Below are 27,926 nucleotides of genomic sequence, written 5' to 3'. Positions count from 1 at the left end.
TTATTAAATTAAAACAATTTAGTTTTCTGTACTCGTTTTTTTTGTTAATTTGTAGGAAGAAAATGATAATTTTGTTCTTTCGGTACTTTTAGGTTACGCCGCTAGATATCGTATGTATTCTACATTAATGAATTTCGAATTCTGATACATTATATCAACATTTCCTACTGAAATAACATTCACCTATTCCCTTATTTCCAAAAATATCTACTTTTTACTCAATAAAAGACGGATAAAAAAAACATTTTTAAAATTCCCAAAAAATAAGAATTATATATAGCGCATGCTTCGAGAGAATTTAGAAATTCCTCATATCTATTAATTTCAGCCAATATCTCCTAACAAAGAATCGAAAATACCGCCAATTCACATCGGATTGGTCATGTGTGAATACATCACACTTCCAAAGCGTTAAAATTTCAAATTACATGCAATTACGGACACTTTAGGGCGTGTTTTAAGATTTATTAGTGTCGACATACGTCCTAACGCGTCAACAGTTGATTTAACAAAGCGTTCAAGAGAGAGAAGAAAAATGGTTGTCGTTACTGCCTAAGAAAAGGCGTAGCCATTTTGATTTTGACGAATATTGACATACGTCTCGCGAGTCTAGACAGGCGGTCATTTGTTTTCTCGTATGACATGTAAACACTTCACTGAAAAATTCCTATACAAAATTAAACTAGTCACATGCTTTGACATGACTTTTTCGCGTTTTAGGTATGATTGAAAGTAAATCGAAGTAATATAAGCATTTTCGGGATGATTATTTGAATTTTGATCGAATGCAGTTGCAGTAGTGTGATTTATTTTTTTAAGTGTCGGATAACCTTGTGAGTACCGGTGCAATCCCATAATTTCGACATGTTCCTGAATTTAGATAGGGAATTCCAGGAATTTTCAGTGTTTTGAATGATGTGAGTAAATTATTTATTTTCTCGACGAGTTTCAACTGAAAGTAGCAGTATCAAGTGGTTGATGATAGTTTTACTAATATTTTTCAAATAGACCGGAATGAGTAGTATCATTTGGTAAATCTAAAACTTCACATATAAGTCATTGAAGAAACTAAACTTGAAAAATTTTTTATAGTTATTACATAAATTTGCAATTTTTTTCTTTAATTTATAATTCACTGAAAGTGGGGAGATAATTGAAAGTGAATTGCGGAAGTTGGAATTTATTCAAAAAAAGGTTGGTGTTCATTGGTTATTTTCAATTTCCAAATATTTTGCGCAAATCTATACCAGCAGTTGATTTCCGTCGGGAGTTGAGAAAAATTTTTTGTTATGAACCATTGAAATATCCTTATTAAAAATTAACTGAACTCGTTCATGGATAGTAAATTGCAGTCGATAAAAGCCCATTTTCAACCCTTGTAAATTTTAATGAAATGCAATTTTTCATTTCTTTGAAAATCGATATTTGTAACGCTGTATTCTCGATATAATTAAACCAATTTCAAGAACGGGGAGAAGATATTTTTCTCTAACGAGGTTATGATTGCTATCCTCTTTCGTAATTTCATTTTAACCCCTCATTTCATTAATGTTCGGACGATTATCTTTGTTTTTCTTTCCCTGTTTAAAATCCGATTTCGAATTCATTTTATTTAGATTCCATCAATTCAAATCATAGGATCGCTTTGAATTTACACGAAGCACGACGTGTTTTGATGTTATTCAAGTTAGTTGGGGATTATTTTTTTTTCTACGTGAGCCAAGAGGATTGATGTATAACTTTTTATTTATGACGGCGATAAAGATTCAGTAACAACTATTGATGAATTATTGATGAATCGTTCTTGATACGTTTTATTGATTTCGTTTTAAGTCGAGAAGTTTGATTAATTGTTTGAGTATTAATAATATTAGGAAAATATCAGGCTTTGATCTTTTATTTTGACAAATGTGAATATCTAGTGAACTTCAACGGTGCTAGCGCATGTTTCTTAAAATATTGGAATTTGTAATATTGTATAAAAAACTTAATTAGTTGAGATATGACAATTACAAAGTATTACATAGTGTAAGTTTTAGGCAAGCGATCAACATTTATCGGATAGTTCTCTGAAGTTTTTTTAATATTTTATCATGTAGGTAATTTTTTCTCATCTAACGGTAACTTTTCATTATGAGATATAATACATTATACCTACACACCGGCAAAATCAGGGAAACAGACAAATTCTCAATGAAGTAGGACTTAGTTCATTTTCTCTTGAACCCTTTCAGTGATTTTAGCAATTTTTTTTTATTGTAACTTTATTTTCTCGGGAACATAACTGTTTAGATGTTAACGAGAGTCCAGTGTATTTTCAAATCCACAACTTTACGATATCATTATGAATCTCGTTATGAAAGTATATTATATTGGATGAAATATATTTATTTGAGTGATTCTTAATTAAATATGCAAATTTGAATATTTGGAATCCAATATATTTCCTAATTGTCGAATTTATAGTATGGAGAATATTTATTTATTTTTAATTTTTACATGTCCCCAACATGGTTAGATTAAGTTGTCGGATTGTGATATATTTTCAAATTCACAATTTTACTATATCATTATGAATTTATATTTTATTCAATGAAATATATTTATTTGAGTGATTCCCGATTAAATATGCAAATTTGAATATTTGGATTCCGATATTTTTCCTAATTGTCCAATTTATAGTATGCAGAATATTTATTATTTTCTGTATCTACCTGCTGAAATCCAAGGTTTGACAACTATTACTCTCCTAGTGTCATCCGTTGTTTTACGTCGTTTGGCGCGCTTGAAGTTTGTTTTCTGAATTTCTGATATATTTAGGTATTCATCTCAATAGATTTTGACATGATATGAAACGCTGATTTATTATGGGACATAAGACGTGCGTTTTTGTGGAGAAACTCGCGAATTGAGTGAAATATCGTATCAATGATATGTTTTCATTTCCGCGCGCTTCATGTAAAACTTGATAGTTCATGTTGGGGACAAAATTTGCTTACTAAAAATGACATATGCTCCCTCTATGTTTATTACTCTGAGGTTTTATCGATATGAGATTGTTCCTCCTCCCGAATGTTTGATTCTTCCATATAGCATTTTCTCCCGGAAAACCAAAGGACCGAGCTTAGCATGCTTCGATTTGCGCGGATTCCCTTTGTAAAATCCGTTGTTTCGCCTCAAAGCTACGTGACCACACTGTAGATCGGTAAATATAGCCCGGCGAATTCCGTATTCAGTTTGTGAAAATACTGTAAATAATCGGGAACGCAAAGCGACGAGTATACAACTTTCGCCATAATGTCCCCAAGACCCCGTCTAGCGCGTAATTCCCAAACTTACGACGGCTGCAGCGGATTTTACGCTTTTCGCGAAGTTTACTCCTTTGTTCGCCGACGATGCGGCGAAAAACTCTCTTAGTTATTGGATCGTACTGGCGAAGAAATGGAAATAATAGAGCGATCTTCGTTTAGATAACGCGAGGATATTGCGACAGCTCATCTTCAAGCTCAGAGTACTGATAAACATAACAGGCCAATTGAAAAGTCCCAGGTCTACCATAGTAAAACACATTTTGTTGGCAAAATTCGATTTTATTATTTAACATAGTTGCTTTCGAGGGCGATACAGCGATTATAGCGATCTTCCATAACTTTTCGATACCATTTTTGTAGTACGATTTGTCTTTCGCTTCAAAATAGGCCTCAGTTTCGGCGATTACTTCTTCATTGGCGCTAAATTTCTTTCCAGCGAGCATTCTTTTGAGGTCTGAGAACGGGAAAAAGTCGCTGGGGGGCAAGATCTGGCGAATACGGTGGAGGAAGAAGCCATTCGAAGCCCAATTCATGCAATTTTGTCATTATTTTCATTGATTTGTGACCCGGCGCATTGCCTTGATGAAACAACACCTTTTCTCCTCAAATGGGGTCGTTTTTTAACGATTTCATTTTTTAAAGGATCCAATAACGCTATATAATAATCGCTGTTGATGGTCTGGTCCTTTTGGAGGTAATCAATGAATATTATACCTTGCGCATCCCAGAATACTAATGCCATAACCTTGCCAGCTGACTGTTTTTCCTCGCTTTGGATTCGGTTCATCGTGTGCAGTCCACTCAGCTGACTGTTGATTGGACTCCGGAGTGAAATGATGGAGCCATGTTTCATCCATTGTCACATTTCGACGCGAAAATTCAGTCTTAAACAGCTTCGAACACTGCTCAGAATCTTGCTTTTGATCGATTGTGAGCTCGCGCGGCACCCATTTTGCACACAGCTTTCTCATGTACAAATATCCGTGAATTATATGATGTACTCGTTCAGATGATATCTTCACAATGTCTGCTATCTCGATCAACTTCAGTTTACGGTCATTCAAAATTATTTTTCCTACTAGCGTTTCGAAAGTATTACTTTTCACACGCATTGACATTTGTAAAGTAGTATTTTTCCAAATTCGTGCGGAAAAAAGCCCTGCATATTCACTTTCCGCACATATGCATGCATAAAGTGAATAGCAAGGGTTGTTTTCCGCACACAAATATTAAAGAGTCCCATCAATCATAAAATTTTGGCATATCTCTATGCGCGAATCATAAAATTCAAACATTTCTCTATTCGGCTGAGCGAACAAAAATATATAATTTCTTATAACATCAGTCGGTATTAAGGCGAAAACTCTCCGTGAAAGTGTTTCATTCACGCTAGTAGGAACAATAACTATTGTGACCTTTTTTTATTTTTTCGTCGGTGACAGCCTCTTTTGGACGTCCAGAGGATGTTCCAGTTTCGGTAAAAATTTGAATCAACTGTATTTCACCTTTTCGAAATCCTCACAGAAGAGGCAACTTTTCAACTTAATATGCAGAAAAAGTCTAATCCTTTTTTTGACACCACCTCAGATCGAATTCGCTACAAGAAAACACTTTCTCCAAAACGTGAATTTTAAATATATTTTTTTTCAGAATTCCTGTATAATATTTTGTGCTATATTTCAGTACATAAATTGAAGCAATCATTCAACAATGTTAACGGAAAAAAACTGCATCGAAAAGTATTTGATTGTATACCTATGGCATGAGAGAAAGTATTTAAAGTGAAAAAATCCAACATTTTCACGAAACATCAAATATCTCTTAAACTGCGAGACTTTCATTTGAACGATTTTCTCTCATCAGGTAAAGCACATTCTGATCTATATTCCGTTTTTGTTTGACATGGTCTTTAAGGACACCTGTATGTTATTTGTGTTGTTTCATTGACTAGTTTCCTCTACTTTTTGACGTAGTAGTAAACAAAAAGCGATCTCGATATTATAAAGGGTGTTTTTTTTTTAGAGCTATAGAACTTTAAATTGCAATAAAACAACGATGGATTATTCGATTGACATGAATTTTATTTATCTGCAAGATAATCTTGTGGCATTACATTTTAAATATGATTTCTGGCGTATGACCGCCACAGCTGGCTCGGATGTAGTCCAATCTGGACGTCCAATTTTCGATGACTTTTTCCAACAGTTGTGGCCGTATATCGGCAATAACAATAATAAAGAATGTTGTCTTCCAAATGGTCAAGGGTTTGTGGCTTATCCGCATAGAAAGTAGTCTAGCGGTGTTAAACCACAAGATCTTGAAGGCCAATTCACAGGTCCAAAACGTGAAATTAGGCGGTCACCAAACGTGTCTTTCAATAAATCGATTGTGGCGCGAGCTGTGTGACATGTTGCGCCGTCTTGTTGGAACCACAGCTCCTGGACATCATGGTTGTTCAATTCAGGAATGAAAAAGTAAGTAATCATGGCTCTATACCGATCACCATTGACTGTAACGTTCTGGCCATCATCGTTTTTGAGGAAGTACGGACCAATGATTCCACCAGCCCATAAAGCGCACCAAACAGTCAGTTTTTCTGGATGTAACGATGTTTCGACATACACTTGAGGATTAGCTTCACTCCAAATGCGGCAGTTTTGTTTGTTGACGTAGTCATTCAACCAGAAGTGCGCTTCATCGCTAAACAAAATAAAATGGACCTAGTGCGCGATACGTATTCCGCACAGAACCATTATTTTCGAAATAAAATTGCACTATTTGCAAGCATTGTTCAGGCGTGAGTCTATTCATGATGAATTGCCAAACCAAACTGAGAATAAATCACTTGACAGCTGTTAAATCGGTCGCTATCTTGAACAGTAAGGCCAACTTAAAGTTATATACCTCGAAAAAAAATACCCGTTACTAGCCGCATTTCAAAAACTCGACACATCCTCCTGTGAGTTATGGATAACTCCCGGATTAGTCGGTATCTTCATTAACCGATATTAAAATTTCGGAACCGTCTAATTCTCCCACCCCCCAATGCCGATATAAATCAGGTGGATGATCCTCCGTTAAATCCCCCAGCGGAAACCTAAATATTGGGATGCCGGCTGTTTTTTACGACCCCCCGATTCTTCCGACCTACCAAGAAAAAGACCATTAAAACATCAAGGAGCATCGATTAAGTCCTCACTTTGGCTACGACGGGAAATTAGTTTTCTATGAGGAAAATTTCGTTGATCCCGAAAAAATTGCCCGAGCACATCGGTTAAAGCGACAGGTCCGTATCCCGGAAAATCGAGGGTGGTCTTTTGTGCACTCGTCACTTTCATTTATGTGTTGTATTGTGAATAGGGTTGCCAACCATACTTTATAACTTAGAACGTTAAAAAAAGGAACGGAAATCGCCTTGTAACTGACGTCAACATTCGTCACTCCTCGTCTGACGGGACACTATAGCAGTAGCGTAACATAATTTGATTAATTTCGAAATGATCAATTCATGCTCAAAAATAGTTTTCATTGTGATTTATTCATAAAAATTCTTTCGTGTTTCGAAAGAGTCAATGTTTTTCTCAGCTTAATGACTTAGCTACTGTGAAGTTATGAAGAAGGATTCCTGATAAATCATTCAACAACCAAATCAGGATTCTCCACACCTATGGCTCGATCGATTGTGATTGGCGACACTAAACTTCCACCTCTCTTGTATTCGGGATCGAGCACAAATGTTTACTTTCCGTTCCTCCTATCTATATTCTAAGCTTTATAATAAATTATCTTGCTTTATTTTTGGCAATAGTATTTTATAACTTTGCTTACAAATAAAGTATATATATGAAAATACTTTATTTCCAACCTTTACTGAATGAAAAATTAGATTACAAAAATCGAAAAGCCATCATCCGAAACATTCAATACAGTTATCAGTAATTTTTCACATATTACTTTTATAACCTTAAATTAATTGAATTATTAAATTACATAGGCGTACAACTTTCCTTTCGCCGTTTTTTTCCGAAATTCGAGACTTCATTGTAAAAAACTGGTTATACATTTATGATTCAAAGTACTGTCCATCGCAGGCCACTACCTTCTCCCATTTTTCGGGCAGTGTATACGAATCCCGCGTTGAAAAAATTGGCCATCTTTTGAAGCGATCCACGAATCGATCCCATTTTTTACTTTTTCATAAGGCCGGAAGTGCTGGTCAGCCAGTACGTGTGTCATTGATCGAAACAAGTGATAGTCCGAGGGAGCAATGTCTGGAGAATACGGCGGGTGGTAGGACTTCCCATTTCAACGTTTCCAAGTATTATTGACCACTTTCGCAACATGGGGTCGAGCATTGTCTTGCTGTAAAATCACTCTATCATGTCTTTCGTTGTATTTTGGCGGTTTGTCTTTCAATGCTTGGTTCGAACGCATTAATTGCGTTCGATAACGATCACCTGTGATTGTTTCAGTCGGTTTTAACAATTCACAATACACTACGCCGGGCTAATCTTACCAAATACTGAGCATGACTTTGGAACCGTGAATATTCGGTTTGGCCGTCAACGTGGAAGCATGGCCAGGATATCCCTATGATTTTCTGCGCTTGGGATTGTCGAAATGAATCCATTTTTCGTCTCCAGCCACAATGAGATACAGAAATTCCTTTCTTCTTTGCCTAGCAAGCAACTGTTTACAAGCAAACAAACGCCGTTTAACTTCTATCGGCTTCAACTCGTACGGCACCCTATTTCCTTGTTTCTGAATCATTCTCATGACTTTCAGGCATTTTGCAATGGCTTGTTGCGTCACTCCCAATGATCCTGCCAATTCTTGTTGCCTTTGACGTCTTGATCCAGTAATGCCTCCAATTCTGCATCTTCTAAAACCTTTCCTCTTGGTCTTTGACGTCTAAATCACCGTTCTTGAAGCGTTGAAACCATTCTCGGCACGTTCTTTCACTAATAGCAGCCTCACCATAGATATTTGAGAGCATTTGATGAGCCTAAGCCGCAGATTTCTTGATATTAAAGCAGAAAATTAAAACCTCCTGCAAATGACGATAATTTGGCTCTTGAGCTTACATGTTTAACCAAGAATAACTTTATGATGCAGACACAAATCGACTAATATTTTGATGACTTTATGTTTACAAATACCTTAACCTATTGTATGACATCTACGATATATTTATTTCGACTATTTACCGCTACAACCATCTATTGCAAAACAGCGGTAGCAAAGTTGTCACCGAATATATGACAAAGTGGTTTGCTTTTAGCGGCTTTCAATAATCCTCAATATATTTTTGAAAAATGAGGTTAAATTTGAACATTTCGAAAGGGTAATTTCAAACAAGGGCGTAGAAATCAAAGAACGCGGTAACTAACAACATTCATTCTATCGTGCAAAAAATTCCTAACATCATCGAATGAAAATATTAATTCCGTCACCATAAAACCGACGGAGTTGAAATTTTTTGTATTTAAATGAATTAACAACATTTTCAAGCTTTATGCATGAATTTCAAGTTGATAACATCATCAGAATCATAGAATTTCAAAGAAAGAATATCAAAAAAATTTTGAAAAGTACTGACGTAAAGTCAGCTCTTGAGCGTACTACATAGGTCAATCGCTTCCTTAGATGCCACATACATACTTATATAAGTTATATGATCTGAAAGGGTGCAATTCGAGGTGCAATTGGCGCATGAATTCCATAAATTTATTAGGAAACTTCTGTTTTTACGGGCATTATATAATGGTTAAAAAAGTTCTGCAATGAATCTTTATTTTCAATACATATTTCGGAATTGAGAAGAAAAATTTGTTGAACAATGGAATAAGGGTTGCTTGTTCCGCACCTTCAAAAGAACACACCCTTTAAATTGGTGAAATGTACCCCAAAAAATGACAGTAAAAAGTAGAAAATTTGTTGAATTTGTTATAATAATAACAGTTCATCCGCACCATTCACCTATTTTTATGTTAGTTTTTCTCGACTCTATTATTATCAGTATTATAACTTCATTAGGTGCAAATCGAGTAATTCTGTTCATTACGGTTTTAAATTGTAAGCAGCAGCCGGATAACTAAATATCCTCACATCAAATTGATTGTAGCCAACATCAATTGAACAATAAGCGTAAACACAGGTCAATTATCACATCAACTCGCTTGGTAGTTATTGGTTCAGTTTAGAGCCGTTTCGTGGAGCTGATTTAGAATTTGCCTTTCGAAATTTGAATCGTCGGTATCTCTCAATTAAACTCCTTCTGGTTTATGATGTTCAATACGAGTGCAGAACTTTTGGAATTTTAAACCCTTTAAAAATTTTACAAGTGTTTTTGAACATGAATAATTCAATAAAAATTAAAAAAAACCATTAGTCCAATGCCCAGAACCTTTTTTGAAAACTAAAAGGAAGTTTGGTAGGTACAAATATTGGTTGCTATATCAAATTGATCCTCCTAGCTCGAACTGTATTTTACAGGGACTAAATCAAGAACCACATCATTAAAAAAATGATGAAATGAGAAGGAACCTTGCGAAGAACACTTTTATTTATGAAGATTATTGTATGAGTGAACCAAACATATCAACTATTTTAGAATAAAACCATAAATGACTATAAAATACAACAAATTAAAAAAATTATTCAAAAAAAATTGTTCCTTAATATTGAGAAACCTCCAAGCACAGTTTGAAAACATCATTTTCCATCCATAAGGCATCTTATGGATTTTTCGCCTAATCTATTGCAGGTAACAGTCAGAGCAGGGAGCAGGCCTGAAAAATTGTCTTTCAACAGGAGCAGAAGATGCTGGCATTGATAAAAAATCTTTGACCGTGGTTGGAAAAACGTTTTCTTGCCTTTTTTATCATGCAAAAATGTCTCAGAACTGTCAGTAATCGCCAGGATATTGTCTATTTCATAACGCCAAACCATTTCATTTCTTCGATTTACAGGAGATTTCTTCAATACACTAAGGAGATCACTGGATTTATTAGAGTTGCACAAGTTTGACTTGAAAGTTTGAGATTGACTGAAGTTTGACTTGAAATTAAGTCAAACTCAAGTCAATCTTTCTTACAAATGATTCAAGTCAAATAAAACTGGACAATGAATGGTTACAGGTTTGAAAATTCAAACTGTAAAACAAGTTTGAAAAAGAATTTATTTAGTAGATATACCTTGAATAGGTGAAATATTTATGTTAAATGAAGTAAGTAGGTACTACAAAGGTATTTTCAAGGTTTCTGTAATCAACTCCAACTTGTCACCTCAAAATTCTCCGTGAAAAGTGAAGTTCTTTCAGTACTTCTTAAAAATTGAGTGGATAATGTGAACAATAATCTGGCACTAGAGCTCCCTGCTAATAAAAATTGTAAGTACAATAAAACAAATCGCATATTTTAACTTGAAGAATAAAGGAACTGTCGTCGAAAAACTATTTTGTCAATTTTGGATCCTACGTTGCATGTTGTTACTACCACAAATACGACTTGATCCACTATTGGCATATTATAGGTTGTTCTTTATTTTTCTCATAATTTTTGGAGGGGGGTCTCCAAAATCAGACTCAATTTATTCTGGTACGTATTCCGAGCTGCATGAGCTATGTGAAAAAAGTTCAAGTGTTCAAGTTAAGACACAACGCACAACAAACACACTTAAAAAAAAAATGAAACAAGCCAAGCGTATCCTTCTAAATATGAACTATAACTAATTTGTGGAGAAGCAGAGTACATGTTGCGCAATATTCAAACCTCAAACTGTTTGAAGAAGTTTGATTTCAAGCCAAACCTGAAGATACGGAAATCAAGTCAAGTCAAACTTTCTTCACATAAAAAGTTTGATTGTCAAGTCAAGTAATGTTTGTGAGTAAAATCAAACTAGTTTGACTTGAATGCATCTCTAGTATTTATCCTTTAAGGATGAATATTTTGTCTAGGCGCGCACGAGCTTGCAGAAATAAATGGTGTTTTTTTTTCGAGATATATAACTTTAAGTTGGCATGACTGTTCAAGATGGCGACCGATTTAACAGCTGTCAGGTGATTTATTCTCAGTTTGGTTTGGCAATTCATCATGAATAGACTCACGCCTGAACAACGCTTGCAAATAGTGCAATTTTATTTCGAAAATAATGGTTCTGTGCGGAATACGTATCGCGCACTACGTCCATTAGCGATGAAGCGCACTTCTGGTTGAATAGCTACGTCAACAAACAAAACTGCCGCATTTGGAGTGAAGCTAATCCTCAAGTGTATGTCGAAACACCGTTACATCCAGAAAAACTGACTGTTTGGTGCGCTTTATGAGCTGGTGGAATCATTGGTCCGTACTTCTTCAAAAACGATGATGGCCAGAACTTTACAGTCAATGGTGATCGGTATAGAGCCATGATTACTAACTTTTTCATTCCTGAATTGAACAACCATGATGTCCAGGAGCTGTGGTTCCAACAAGAAGGCGTAACATGTCACACAGCTCGTGCCACAATCGATTTATTGAAAGACACGTAATTTCACGTTTTGTACCTGTGAATTGGCCTCCAAGATCTTGTGATTTAACACCGCTAGACTACTTTCTGTGGGGCTATATAGAGTCATTGGTCTATGCGGATAAGCCACAAACCCTGGACCATTTGGAAGACAACATTCGCCGTGTTATTGCCGATATACGGCCACAAATGTTGGAAAAAGTCATTGAAAATTGGACGTCCAGATTGGACTACATCCGAGCCAGCCATGGCGGTCATATGCCAGAAATCATAGTTAAAATATAATGCCTCAAGATTATCTTGCGGATAAATAAAATTCATGTCAATCGAATAATCCATCGTCGTTTTATTGCAATTTAAAGTTCTCTAGCTCTAAAAAAAAACACCCTTTATATGCCGGGCGACTTGTGCTTATCAAGCTCAAGTAATATCAAGTAACTTGATATCAAGTCCAGCAATGAATGTCTCAAATCAAGCCAAGCCAAGAGTAAAGTTTGTAATTTGTCCCGAGCTTGGTTTTCAAGTCAAGTAGTTACTTGACTTGATGGATCCCTAATTATGTATAATAAAGTTGAAGCAGAAGCGGCACGATTATTATAATTTAAATCTATTCGAACGGTGACAAATGCCAACACAGATCAACCGAATCCAAACGGATCGCGGCCGAAAAGATCCCCGCATCAGCATTTTCGACCTTAACGCCCACCCCACCCGGGCGTCAGAACTCCCTTCGAGCATCGGATGTCGGGAATTTTATATCGGGCAAAACGGTCCGTCGGTAAAAATGCAAGATCAGCCCCTATGCAAACGTATTCGGGGACGTAGCGAAGAACTGCAATATGTTTAATTCATCCCCGTTCTTTCTCTCCCCCCACCCCTTCTCTTTTTGACTTGGCCGGGAGACGGCGGCGCCCGCGCCTCTCCCGACCTCTCAAACCCACCCCCCCACCCCTTCAGGCCCCGGAAGCGGATCATGGGCGATGCGCCGCATGAACGACGCGTGTTCCGGGATCTTGTCCAGAATTATTTCTTCCCTTTTCGCACGGCCAGGCACTTTCGAAGGAATACATGTTATTTTATGCGGACTGGTCCTACCCAATCATCCGAATACGTTCAGCTTCTTCTTTTCAACGTGGATTTCTTTGAATCGGGGTTTTATAGCGATATACGAGGAATATACCACTTTTGAATGGGATTAGAGCGACTCGAATACTGATCCCTGGGGAATACCATGTTTGAATGAGGTTTGGGCGTCGAAACGCATATGTTTGACTGCCAAAGCGAAGACAATGTTGACAATACGGTGAAAACTCGAGGAATATACCCCTTTTGAATGAGATCAGATTGACTCGGATACTGATACCATGTTTGATGAGATTCGTGTGTCAAAACGACAATGCTCGAATGCCTAAGCAAAGACAACGTTGACAATACCGAAAAAACTCAAGGGATATACCCCTTTTGAATAGGATTGACTTGAATACTGATCCCTGAGGATACCATGTTTGAATGAGGTTCGTGCGTCAAAACGCATATGCTTGACTGCCAATGCAAAGACAATAAGAGATAATAGGGGAAAAACTCAAGGTATATATCCCTTTTGAAAGGGATCAGATTGACTCGGATACCGATACCATGTTTGATGAGATTCGTGAGTCAAAACGCCAATGCTTGAATGCCTAAGCAAAGACAATGTTGACAATACCGGAAAAACTCAAGGAATATACCCCTTTTGAAAGGGATCAGATTGACTCGGATACTGATCCCTGGTGAACACAATGTTTGAATGAGGTTCGTGTGTCAAAACGTCTATGCTTAACTGCCAAAACAAAGTAAGACAATATTGACAAAACGGGAAAAAACTCTTATAATAAGCTACGAGTATTTTACTTCCTCTACAGTAGGAATGACATGATTTTTTGGTTAAAAAAGCTTAGTGAACTCTATTGGAGATATTTTCAGCATAACTATTTATTTGAAATTAACATTAATATTGTAACCTAATACAACACTAAACCAAGATGTTACTGAATTAATTTCATTATTTGGCATTTCTGATGGTGAGATGAAAATGGGGATTTAAGACCAGTAAGCCGAAACTAAAAAAAGAATCCGTATGATTTGGGTCGGTACTGGCAAACTCAGCTGCACCCTCATAAATTTATAGACTTGAAATCTATAGTTTTCAACAGTCTGGGACCACATAAGAAACTAATAGATCAAACGCCGACAAAGGTGAAAGATGTGATAAAACGAGTAGCTACCATGAAGTGGGCTTGGGACACATTGCTCAACAGAACAACACTCGTTGGACAAGATATATTATTCAGTGGAGACCAGGACTACTTAAAAGAAGCATCGGGTGACCCCCCATAAGATGGATGGACGACATTAGAGAGGCTGCGAGTCGTAACTGGTATGGAGAAGCTAGAGATAAAGGATAGAGAAGATGGGAGGCCTTTAGCAGTTGATTTCAAAATACTGATAAAGAAGATTTGTTATTTATTATTGTTATTTGAATCGGGGTCATTGCGGCTCGGTTAGCCTTCCGGGAACTGCGACCACATAAATATTTTGTTTTTGACCCTACCTATTCATACAAACCCAAGGAGGCCGTCGATACTGTTAATAAAACCGACAACAACTTCAGGAACCTTGTCTGTTATCTCGTGAGTATCCAGGACTCATATGAGAGGTTCTTAGGTCAGTCAACCCCGGACATTTGCACAGTATGTATGCATCTCTTCCTACCTTCGTTCCCCATGCTTGGAAATCTCATCTGCTGACTTAACTATGAGATACAAAATATAATTTCACTGGAAGTTTCCAGTTATCAGTCCCACCATTCCGCAAAGGCCAGCTCGCGGAAGCTTCAAAAGCTTTTTGGTATAAGTCGGCGAAAGCACCACAAATTTCTTTGCCTGAGCAAGACCAGGAGTGTTTCTCCAGGAGGGTTATTCTATTTTCCCAATCTCATTTCTCGGAGCGCTGCCTTATATTGTTTTTTTCCAAACCCACAAATAACCTCAGGACCTTGGTGCTCTTTTCGCAAGTTCACCGGCTTTCCGCAAAACCATGCACTTACTTGTTGGAAATTGATTATAAATGAAATTGAACAAAGTAATTTCAACTAATATTTGTGGAAAATACTTTGTTTTATTCTAATGAATTTTACCAAACTCGATTAAAAAAAAAAGATTCAAACCAACACCATCCTTGGGGAGGACGATATTAAAGTGAAATTCAGCCGAACATTGTGTACGCAGCCAATTAAGCAATCGGGAAAATAAAAATCAATAAAAACAGATACCCTGGAACCGATACCCTGCATCCGAAATCAGAAAACTCTCAAAAATGAAACGAAACGCATATCTACGATAAGGAAGCTATAAAACAATATATAGAAGGACGACAAAACTATACGCTGATAAGAAACAAAGTGAACGCTGATATTCGGAACATGAAACAGAACCACAGAAGAAAAAATACACCTTGGTTATACAGTTGTGGTCTTCAATGAAGCAATTGGTGCAGGAATAAATGACCACACTAAAGCTCTCGATTTCCCATGTTTCCTCAAATAGGCGGTTTGCCTAAGCAAGTTCTCTTAAGCTAGACTGCTAGCAAATAGCTTAAGCTGATCTACTGCCTAGACAGACCCTTGAAAAATAGCCTTTCCGAAATCCCTCCATATAAAATGCAGATTTTCGCCAACGACGTCAAAAAACCCTTTCAGCCCCCGAATCGTCAACATATGCCACTAACGTCTCCATAGCCCCGCCGCGTGTTACGCCGTTCAGCCAACCTCGCATCTCTCTCCCTACCACCCCTTCCGCCCCCGATACAAAGAGACGGCGGTGCGGCGGCAGCTCTCCCGAACGCTTCCCCTGAACGGGAAGAACACAATAATTGTAGTTTGGAATCTCTCCCAGGGCGACACTTGTTTCTAATGACCCTCTCCGGCGCGCAGTCGATATAGTAGGAATCGTCTAATATGCAGAACCGGCTGCGGTTTATTCAGCGACCGGCTTGGATATTAATGTTTTCGGACGGTATCGATCAGTTTTATCTTTTTCCCGTTGACGCGGTGGGGCCTTTTCAGAAGACGGCGTCGTCGTGGTCGTGGGCCTTATCTGTCTTCGAAACGTCGAAAATTGCGTTTCTTAAACGTCTTTCGACGTTTGAAGACAGATCCAGACAGATAATTGTTGATAGTTACCTGGTAATGACTTGGAGTAGGCTTTTAAAAAACTACATTGGGTAGTACATTGGCCTAAATATAGACGGTCGAAACTTAACAAATCTACGTTTTGCGGATGATATAGTTTTGCTAGCAGATAACCTTAAAGACATTAAAGATATGTTATGGGAAGTACAAAACGCATGTGCTGACTTAGGTCTAAAAATGAATATCTCAAAAACAAAATATATGACAAATTTAGTTCCCAGTGAGCACATCATTGGTGATGAGGAATTAGCTTTGGTGAACAAGTATAATTATCTTGGTCATGAGGTCCAAATCTCAAGAGACAACCAAACGTGCGAAATTAAAAGAAGAGTTACACTATCCTGGGCAGCCTATGGAAAGCTTGCGGAAGTCTTTAAAAGCGACATACCACAATGTTTGAAGAGGAAGGTGTTTGATCAATGCGTGTTGCCGGTCATAACCTATGGAGCTGAAACCTTAACACTAACTACAGCAAGTGATAACAAACTTATTGCAACACACCGTAAGAAGGGAAGGTCCATGCTCGGGGTGTCATTGCGGGATCATATGAGAAATGAGGATCTGCGAAGAAGAACAGGCGTCACAGATGTAGTTGTCCAAATTCGAAAGCTCAAGTGGAGGTGGGCTGGACATGTGGCACGAATGACGTGGAGATGGACGAAGAGGCTGCTCGAATGGAGACCGCGCTTGTATAAAAGAAGCAGGGGAAGACCTCCTACACGTTGTACGGACGGTCTAAAGAGATGTGTAGGTAACTGGATACAAAGAGCTCAAGACAGGAAGGAATGGGCAGAAATGGGGGAGGCTTATGTCCAGCAGTGGATGCAGAGAGCTGAGTGATGATGATGACGATGATGACCTGTAATGAAGGTGAAAAATTTAAGATTATCTCATTACCAACGTTCAGTTGGGCCTTATTTTCTTCTTCAAAGTGTTCTTGTCGATTGTTTGATTGTTGAGATCGCAATCAGCCTCGGTACATTAGCATTGGTTCATAAAGACTTTGTCAACACCGTGTATGACCTAATTCTCCCATTTCAAACCAAGTTATTATGGATACCGGAGTATTGAAGGAAATGAAGAAGCCGATGAACTTGCAAAAAGGATATCAAGGTTGACACCTGTTGGTCCTGTGCAATACAAGATAGTGGTCCAATAAGAGGACAATAGAAAAACCCTCTGGACCCTTTGCCTAGGCAAAGAAATTTGTGGGGCTTTCACCGACCTATACCAGAAAGCTCCTGAAGCTACCACTAGCTGAGCTTCGGGTAATGTAGGGACTGCTGACTGGACACTGTCGGTGCAAACCCTTTTTGTACCGCATGGGTAAGTCAGCAGATGAGATCTCCAGGTTCTGTGGAAAGGAGGTACAAACAGCCGAACATATAGTGTGCAAATGCCCGAAGCTGACTGGCCTAAGAACCCCTTAAATGGGGAAGTGAGTTCTGGATACTTATGAAGTAATAGCCAAGGCTCCTAAGGATATCGTTGGTTTCATTAATAGCATCAATGGCCTCCCTGAATTTGTATGAATAGGCAGGGTTAAGAATAAAAGATCCACTTGGTCGCAGTTCCCAGCAGGCTAACAGAGCCGTAATGACCCCGATTCAGCGATATAATAAATAATAAGTTCCTGGAGAAGGTTCCAATTTTGAACCGAAATATGGGCAATTCACCAACAAATAGTTGTTGTTTATTAAGGGTTCAGAGAAGCCAATCCAAAATTATAAGAATGATAGCAAACGCTTGGTCAAGTCACATCTCTCCTACCCGACGAGCTAGACTAAAAAGTTTCTCCAATCAATAAACAAGAACGGAGGAAACTAACGGGCGTACTCACGAGACATTGTCCAGTGAGGTACCATCTGAAGAAATGGGAAAAGCGCCTGAAGACATATTTCGCGTCTATCAAGAATCCACTGAGACAGCCAAACACTTGCTATGCGAATGTGAAGCTGTTCGCGGAAAAAGGCTACAACACCTTGGCTCTTGGTTTTTAAAGTCGGAACAAGCGATGGATGTAGCCCCCAGAAAGGTGATAAAGTTCATTGAGACACTATTTCCTGACTGGTTAACAGCGCAGGGATGCGCAATAGGTCTTCAGATCAAGATGCATGCGAGAACTGATGACATTTCACCTCTCATCTAATCTTATCTAATGTTATTAATGAAACACTGCATACAGACCTTAATCTTCCTTATGTGAAAGAAGTTATCCAGGATATCCATCCAAACACACTAACCCAACCAACTGGCCAAGTCCTGAGGACTTGGACACTGAAGAAGACCTCACAACGTCACTTGAGAGCTTCTTGCTCTGAACCAGAAAACAAGCCCATGGAATATATAAAATTCTGATTGTTTGTAATATATTTTCAAATAGAAAAAAAATTAAGGGTTCCAATTGCAGAGTACTAATAATTCTTGAACAAATATTCCGGTTTGGAAAATACATTCGGAAAGATAATATAAACAACGTTATTCCAGAGAATACTCAGTGGAACAGTGCAACATTCAACACATCTGCGAGATACGATATCGAATAATCGAGTGTTCTCTTTCAATGGCGAAGTGGGGAGGTCACAGGGTTGCAGTGCGGTTGGTTTAATTGTCGAATTAGTTGTTCTCCAATCGTTGGATGCGTTGTAAGACCATATCAGTTGAAAATAAGGTAGATTCCTAGTAAATCAAAATGTTCAGTGAAAAAGAACAAATTAAAAGTATAAAGTGGTACTTTGGTGGTCAATCACCGCTATTTCTAAAATAATTACAAAATTGCGAAATCTGTGAGTTTACAAACATGCAGAAATTGCAAGATGCCCTGTGACATTGAGGGAGAACCGATATTCTATAGCGCAGATGTTTTGATTGTTGCACTTTGCCACTGGACCGATATTCTATGGAATAACGTTGCATATTCAATCTCTCGCTACTTCGCACAGGCCAGGGTAACTTCGTTTTTTTTCTTCTGCAACTACCATAGAAGTACCATCAATGATAACATCGATTCAAACTGATATGGGAGTGCCGAAGGGAAATCAATGAATTGGGAAATAATAATAAGGTCTTTTTAATCTTGGTTCCTTGTCACTCGGGTATGAAAGAATAAAAAAGGAGGCCAATACAATTGCCAGAAGGGAGCACGAACGTCTTTTTCTGTGGAACAGGAAAATGTATCTTTAAGAAAGGGCAAACCTAAAAGTAATACTTCGACGGAATCATCCAGGGTTGGATCTCTGCTAGTTTGCGCTTCATTTCAGATGCTATGGAAATTCAATGGATTGATTGTGAATTGAATGAATTTATATACCAACAGTGTGGGAGATCATCGAATTGGTTGTTTCACATTTTGATGATAATTTCTTTCAATCTTTTTCTATAATGATTATTGAAATATCTCAGTTCCACGAATATTCGTATCTACATTTTTTTCTCGTTCGACGATAACATATATAACATATCTTTGGAGTCATATGATTACGCTGAGCAGTTCAGTTCAGTTCATACCAGTTGTGGTGTTATTGATGCTTCGCCTTTTTTGTTTTTGTTTTCGTGACCATCCCGTTCTATCTAACTCTTTCTCAAAGATTCAAAGAAGTGTTTTCTCCTAAACCTAATCCTTTTTCCTATGAATGTGTTATGATACTCGTACATTAATTGTTAAAAGAAAGTAGTGACTTGTCATTTTCATCTTCTGAATGTAGCAAACTTATTTATTACGTCTGTGCAAATGTCACTGAGAAGGATATTGAGTTCTTCAAATCAGGAAACGATGTCTGGAATGGTTGACTTTGACTCTCAGCAATTATTCCGATGTCTTCCACAGGAGTCAAGAGCAGCATTTAGAGAGGGGCAATGACAATCCTGATGGAAGATATTCGTGGAATTGAAGCAACTATTGAGGCTTTTGGGAGAAGACATGATGATTTAATTGCTCAGGTTGTAGGTTGTTTTGTCTAAGGCTAAGAACGCTCAGAAATTTTAGCTGAGCTGAGTATCAGTAAAAAATGTTATATTTCGGATCTTAGCCGTCGCTAGTCTTCCATGTATTTGGAGAAAGCGTCTATATCTGATAGCATAGCCGTTTTGCAAAGTATCAGGCTTTCGACAACTTTCGGAATGTCTTCATATGCAATGCTGCTGAACGATCCACTGTTAATTGGATATCGGCTATGCTGAGGGGGTCAACATTGTTTTATTATATGAATTTGTAGTTTTAACAAATAATTATTACTTTACAAGAGTGATCAAACAACGTGGCACTTAGGTACGGCACACGAGCCTTGATTTTGAAATCCAGCGCCAACAGTTAAAATAATCACTAGCTTCATGAGCAAAAAAGATAACGAAGTTATCAAATCCACCGGTGTTCCAAAAAGAAAAACATTAATAAAGGCGGAATTATACTAGAGATCTGTCTGGACCCGGTATGTCGTTACGGGATTGGTTTATTATAACAATAATAATAAAATTTATTAAGCACCCGGCTAGTACAAAAAATAGAAAATCAACACAACAATAATATAATCATTCACATTTCTCTCAAGTTGCCATTCAATCTTCCGCAGAATGCACCCAAAGATGGTGCCGTCTTAATTTCCTCTGGGAGACCATATACAAACGAACACCCTCATAGAACAAGGACGTGTAAAGAAGTTGTTCTCACTGTGCAGATATTGAAGTTTTTTGCTGACCGAATATTGTAGTCATAAAAATTCCCTCTGCTTTCTAAGAAATCTTTCAGATATCGTGGTACAAGATCATGCTCTATCTTGTAAAGATTAGATTAGGGTTAGATTGGCCTTCTTGATATTTTTTTCCACAGGTAACCAGTTCAATTCATTATGCATGACTTCTACAGGTGTGAACTGACTACATCTTAGGATTATTTTCATGGATTTATTCTGTTGAACTTGAAGTATACTTAAATCTCCTTGTGTAAATGATATCAGCAGTGCAGAACAATAATTAAAATGGGGCATAATGATTGTATTGAGGACCTGTCCCCTTGTCCTCTCCGATTAAAAGGCAGAAATACGAGCAAAAAATGAATTCTTCTTCCCTAATTTCCTGCACATATAGTCAATGTGCAGAGAAAAACTCAACTGCGGATCCAATACAACACCCAGATATTTAATCTTTGAGACACAATCTATATTCACTTCATTAATACATACTCTCAAATTTGATTCACAAATTTTTTTTGCAATCTGAATTTGAACCTAAAACCATACATTTTGTTTTGAAAGTATTCAGTTTCAATCTATTCTTACAGAGCCAGTCATAGAGTAAGTTCATTTCAGAATTAATTATTTCCGTCACCCCCAAAAAGCTCCTTCCTTAACAAATGACTTCTTGACCACTGTATCCAAATCATTGACATAAACTATAAAAAGCAGAGGACCCAGAATGCTCCCCTGCGGTACACCTAACCTACTTTCAATTTTTTCTGAACACTTATTCTCTATTTTTGTTCTGTTATATCTAAAACTAATAATAATAATAACTAAAACTAAAAATAATTTTTGGTGTTCTTCAAGGCTCAAATCTTGGCCCACCAATGTTCATCGTATATGTAAATGAACTCCCAAGGTTGTTTCCCCATAAGAGAACAATTCAGTTTGCTGATGACACTACTCAGCTCATAAAAGGAGTATATATTTCCCAACTCAATCAAGAATCCGAAACCGCCCTTCAGAGTTTATCCGACTGGTTTGCCTCTAACAATCTGTCCCTTAACGTGGGAAAAACAAACATAATGACCATTTCCCTAAAAGAACGTCAGGAAGCAAAATATGTGAAATTCCTAGGGATATATATTGATAATATCTTAAATTGGAAAACAAATATCAGAGAATTAACATCAATATTATCTCCACTCACATACCTACTACGTAGACTTACTCTGATAGCACCATCTAGTGTTGTTAAGTCCGCATACTACTTTTTCAATCAAGGATTTCATATGGCCTAATTTTCTGGGGGAATTCGACCGATGTGGAACAGGTTTTCAAGATGCAAAAAAGAGCAATTAGGATCATTTCAGGAAGGAAAGCACTCGATAGTTGTAGACCGCTATTCAAAGAACTTAATATATTGCCTCTTCCAGGTCTCTATATATATCAGTCTGTTAATTTTGTAAAAAAAATATTTTTAAATATACAACGGTAAATAATACTCATAGTTATAACACTAGACATGGTGAAAATCTCCTTGGCCCTAGACATCATTTGAGCCTAACACATAAGAGCTACATTCATGAAGCTATATAATTTTACAATTCTCTCCCGGTATAAATTAGAGAACTGCCATTGGTGAAATTTAGAGGAGCTACAAAAAAACTAATATTGGAGATTTGTCCATACAATATTGAAGAATTCTTAAATAATTTGGAGTGAATGTAGAATTAAAACTAATTTCTTTGTTTCATTTCATCATTGCTTTATATATTTTTTTGTACATTGACGATGCTAAACATATGTGTATGTATTAAAGCAAATAAAGTATTAATAACTCAAATAATCTTCAATCCAATTTATAACCAATTATTTTATTTTTCAATTTTTTCAATTTATTCAATACCCGATACAACACAACACACGTTCATGGTATAATTCTACCCATGTGGAATGTAATATGCTTCTGGCGCATCTCGACACAATAGTTTAATTCCCTCTTAATTTGTGAGACCACTCTAACCGATTTATTATTGGCAGTCAAGTATAATAATCAAAGATATTTTGAAATCATGCAGTCACAACTTGATAAGCCATTAAACTCAAAATAGGACTACGCGTACATATTATACCCTTGAATATTCTTGATTATGGAACAGCACCTAAATAGCATCCTGGAATAGATCAATTTGATGAGGAAATATAGTGCAAATTATTCGCTCTATAAGACATATTATAGATAAGCCAATGAATTTCAAAATATCTTCAGTAGACCAAAGTTAATACTGGCATCATTGAACTTGAACCGGGAATGAGTGGCATTTCTGCAAACCTAACTGATATTCTGGACTCGGAAGAGTAACTTTCATCAGGGTTAGGTGGTGATCAAAAAAGTAAAGTACTGATGGAGTTTTAAAACTCTGACCTGAACTTCGCGTGTGATCCGAAATTACTTGCGAAAATGGTTTTTCTTTCTGATTGATTTCAGCATTTAAAGTCCTCAAATAAAAAGCCTTCAAAGATGGGATACAAATATCATTGCTGCCAAAAACAAAATCCATAGCTTCTCACGGGTAAAAACAGATTTACTCCAATATCAACAATGCCATCACTACTCTATATTGTAGAACAACTGACTTAAGTTCAAGTAACTTCGACAACGATATTATCATCCTCAAACACAAAAAATACTGGATTTGTCTTAAACTGATAATTAACTGTGTATACCTTACCTCAACTGTACCAAATTGTTCCAGGTGAAATGAGATGGATTGCGGTATCCAGAGCGCAATTCTCAGCGTGGCGCCTGGCGCAGATCCTGGAGCACAGCCAGCTTTGACCACGACGGTCTTTGCGCCTCCTGACGTGGACCAGGCTCAGTTCGAAGCCGACAAACGCTCTGTATACAAGTAAGTACTTCTTTTTAAGGCTACAAAAATGACTATATCCAATACTTTATTTTTTCAGACACCCCCTTTTCCCTCTGCTAGCACTTCTTTTCGAAAGATGCGAGTTGGCTACTCAGTCCTCGGACACCCAGTCCAGCGAAGCCTTCAATCTGGACATTCAGGCCTTTGTACAGCACCAGGAGAGAGACAGGAAACCGTTCTTGGCCAACGAGCCAGAAATAGATGGCTTGGTAAGTTTTTAGGCTAATAGGTATCGGACCAGCTTGATGACAGAATTTTTCCAGATGATCAAGGCGATCCAGGTCCTCAGGATACACCTACTAGAGTTGGAGAAGGTCCAAGAGTTGTGTAAGGATTTCTGCAACCGATATATAACTTGCCTAAAAGGAAAGATGCAGTCAGAAAACCTTCTGAGATCCGATTATCCCCAAGGTGAGAGACTAGGTTAGTGCTCCCATCTAAATGTTCATGGTAAATGAATTTAGAAACGACGTGAGAAAATATAGAACCTGGGAAAAAAGAATGAGTATCTAAGCTATGAATATCCAAGCTTTCAGTGAAATCTAGCTCAGCTGCTAAGATATAACGACAACAAAAATTTCTGCTAGTAGGTACTGCTTCATCGTTTTCCACTCGCTGAAATTTGGGTGAAACCATTCATAAGACAACCAAATACCTGTACCAGATTTCATCAAAATCGTATCAGAAATAAATCAGATCTCGATTTCGCAAGATTTTTACGTTTGCGCAAGCGCTCCACACTGCGGTACAAACCATATATGTACCCATACATACCATATTTCATCAGAATTGTAAAAATTAGGATGATTTGCGGACACCAAAGTTGTTCAGTATGGCCTAAAATGCTAGCGAGTGAAAGTTATTACAAAGCTTCTCTATCTCTGGTTTAAACATTTATAATCTGAAAATTTCTAGTGCTTGATAAAGAATGTAAACAAAAGCTAATTATCACATTATACCAAGATTTGAACGTGTTTCGATATATTTAAAAAAATTACATCAAATATTTCTCAGTCCACCCCATCGTTGAAGCACTATTCAAACCGACAACTTCTTGTGTGATGTAATAAATGATATCGATATTGCATTGAAATCAGCTATGTTTCTCAATTGCTACAATAAATGGAAAAATCTTCAAAAGTTATTTTCTCATTTCAATGTTCACTCAAAACATTTCTTCAGTTTCTTTTAAAGTTTTTCTTTTAGATATTGCAGGTGCATCAATGTTAGGAGGGATGGAGAGCAACAACAACAGTATGATGTCTCATGGTAATTCAGAAAGCGGTTCAGCCTCAAATAGTCCTGTACAGTATTCAATAAGTCCATCACAACAGCAAGTAAGTCCATCCCTGTATGAATAATTCATTTCTTTGATTTTAACTATGCTTCCAGACCATGACCCCCCAATCAAATCCCCTAGAGAGACATGTGGAGAGTCAGAACTACAGCATGCCTCCTCACCACTACGTGGGCCCAACGCCTCCAATTCTTCAACCCCAGCAACAGCAATCATCCTGTGATAACTTGGTGGTGCATGGTTCCACCCCCCTGTCCCAGATTGGAGTGAGCATTGGCTCAGTACCTCCCAGTGACAGTTCAGGTCCTCTGTCTCCAGCCCCAACAACCCCTGGGGGCTCAGCAGACGATTGCGACAGCGATTTTACTTCGAGGGGTGGCAGAAAACAGAAGAGAGGAGTTTTACCAAAACAGGCCACTAGTGTTATGAGGTCATGGCTATTCCAGCATCTTGTGGTAAGCATGAACTAACTCTTTCTTAAAATAATATCATCTTGTTTTGAATTTTTTTTGGTAATTGTATGACTTTTTTAAAGCACCCGTACCCAACAGAAGATGAAAAAAGACATATAGCTGCCCAAACAAATTTGACCTTGCTGCAAGTCAACAACTGGTTCATAAATGCCAGGAGGAGAATCTTACAGCCGATGCTCGATGCTAGCGCACCAAACGAAAGCAACGGAGGGGCTAACTCTCCAAGTCATAGAAAAAAGAAGAGCCATAATAATAACAGGAGGTTTTGGTCTCATGATTTTGCAAATATGCAGCCACAACTTGCCAGTGGTTAGTTTTCACCATTTCTCTTAGAGCTTGCATATTATGATTTTTTGTTTATAGGTATGTTGTCCAGTTCAGATGATGAAGGAGATTCCTATAGCAGTGATGGAGAGGGAAGTTTGGTTATAGATGCAAACGTTCAGAATCCCGAGCAACCTGTTACCGTTCCCAGCAATCATTCTGTTGAACCTTTAGCATATACAAATGGTACAGAGGCTGAAGGCCAGTAGGAGCCAATGAGGCAAGTTTCAGAATCTTCCTTCTTTTTTCAGTTCATATCGTATAAACTGATACTTTTCTTGTCTTGATTTTTCTATGATCTCTTTTAATGACCCATATTTTACAGGTTAAGTAATGCTTTCTAGAAAAGGACAAAAAACACCACCACCAAATTTGACTTTATTTTCCGCTAAAAAATATACCATTGCTATTCTACACAGTTTCAAATAATCTATTGAAGTAGTTCAGTATGTACTTTACCGATTCCACAATGGAATAAAGTCAAATGAGAAATCGAAAAGTGCATTATAAGGCTGATTTTTTAGATTCCTAGGTATTAATTCGATTATTTGTTAATATTGAAACCTGTATACGTAAAAATATACCTCAGAAATTCACTCAAATCAAATGACAAATACAAACAAAATTTTAAAAACTCGCTATTTTAGATATTTTGTCAGATTAATGAATTGCGTGTTTGAAGATAATCGGTTGAACAAATTACAACCTCCCTGTATTTGTTATTTGAATGGAAGTGTTTTTATTTCAAAGTATACGCAATTTGGAGTAAACCGAACAAGCTCACTTCAGTATTATATTGAATATAAAGTATGATTTTATATTTCTGTAAATTTACAATTGTAAATGCTCTTATCAATGTTAAATGGAAACCGTAATGTTTGTTAACGTGATTAGTTCCACTTTTGATTCTATTAACCTTAAAGCGATATTCAAGATGAATATGTTCTCATTGTGCAGTATTAGATTTAAGAATTGAAATATCAAGACTATCAGAAAAAAATATTAAGTACCATAAAAGTTCAGATGTAACTTCAAAGGATAAGAATTAATTTTTTTCTGGTGGTTCTTGATGGAAAGTATACCAATTTGAAACATATATACGTAAACTTTACAATAATAGGAGTAAGTATCATAAAATTGCCATCCAATTTCATATTGTAATCTAATTGTTGAGAAGAAATATGTATATTGAACATTTCCAAATCCTTTTTATTGATATATTCACAGCAGAATTTGTTTCAATTATTTACTTTTTTTCCGAAACTTTATCAACGATGATGCCATATCTAAGTCTGTGTTTTCATGTGTTATTATATGAAATGAATTATTTGAATTCAAATTTTTGTATACGGTAATATTTAAGTGTCAATGTATTTTTACATTCAACCATGTATACGTAAGATCGAGAGAAATTTAAAGTGTAAAGCATTTTTATTAGATGCTATAGTGCTATTATAATTTTTTTTTGTATATTTTGTGATATTTCGGTGAAGAAGCTGCTTCATAATATATAACTATATATATTGATCCTTCCAAAGAAATATGTATATTTTCTTTATAATATTCATCTCAGAGTTGGGAAATTTTTGGACAATATTAACAAATTACTGCATTTGGGATTTTTAAAATGAAATAATAATAATAATAATATATATAATAAATAATAATTCTTTATTTTTCCAATAATTTGAGTGCAATATCTCTTACTGTGTATATTTCTGCAATTCTAATTTTTATGTAAACTATTCAGTATTCCAAATAACATAGAACTAGTGTGCAATTTATTCTAGGGACATATTTCCTTAATATTTTATTTGTATATATGAAGCAGTTTTTTAAAGGAATTTTTTTAACTATGTTAATTCTTTAATTTGCTAATTGGTCTGTGATACTCAATATTTGCTCTAAGGTCAAGAGGTTAATGAAGCACTAGACGAGTAGAAATTTAAGCCCTACCAGTAAAGTTACAACTGTCAAGAATGGTCATACCACGTTAATTTTTTTTTTTTTTTTTGATGAGACATAGGATTTGCTTCTGTGACTTCATGTATACGCTAATACTCAGATCTAGATTTTAAGGTCTTTAATTGATAGTTTTTTTGTTGAAGAGGAGAAACAGTTCAATTTCCGGTTTATCTAAATTTCACACTGCCTTCTGATTTGGTTTAGTACCCTCGTT

At 36.8% G+C, this 27,926-nt stretch overlaps 1 protein-coding gene across 2 annotated transcripts; it reads left to right on the top strand.

Annotated features, from left to right (window-relative positions):
• Positions 1-598: 598 nt before the first annotated feature.
• LOC123676550 (homeobox protein PKNOX1-like) lies at positions 599-26,246 on the top strand. 2 transcript variants are annotated; one of them, XM_045612503.1, is made up of 9 exons: positions 599-917; positions 23,480-23,632; positions 23,691-23,862; positions 23,917-24,076; positions 24,860-24,990; positions 25,046-25,405; positions 25,486-25,732; positions 25,787-25,967; positions 26,073-26,246. In XM_045612503.1, exons 2-8 carry the CDS (start codon positions 23,490-23,492, stop codon positions 25,954-25,956), a joined length of 1,383 nt encoding a protein of 460 aa, XP_045468459.1. In that variant the 5' UTR covers positions 599-917; positions 23,480-23,489; the 3' UTR covers positions 25,957-25,967; positions 26,073-26,246. The 2 variants fall into 2 exon arrangements, with proteins under 2 accessions (XP_045468459.1, XP_045468460.1); XM_045612504.1 differs by having other exon boundaries at positions 600-917; positions 23,917-24,064.
• The last annotated feature ends 1,680 nt before the right edge of the window (positions 26,247-27,926 follow it).

The sequence above is a fragment of the Harmonia axyridis genome, chromosome 3 (genome assembly GCF_914767665.1).
Source record: "Harmonia axyridis chromosome 3, icHarAxyr1.1, whole genome shotgun sequence".
NCBI lineage: Eukaryota > Metazoa > Arthropoda > Insecta > Coleoptera > Coccinellidae > Harmonia > Harmonia axyridis.
Note: the sequence above shows the minus strand (reverse complement) of the source record. Positions and strands in the feature narration are given on the sequence as shown.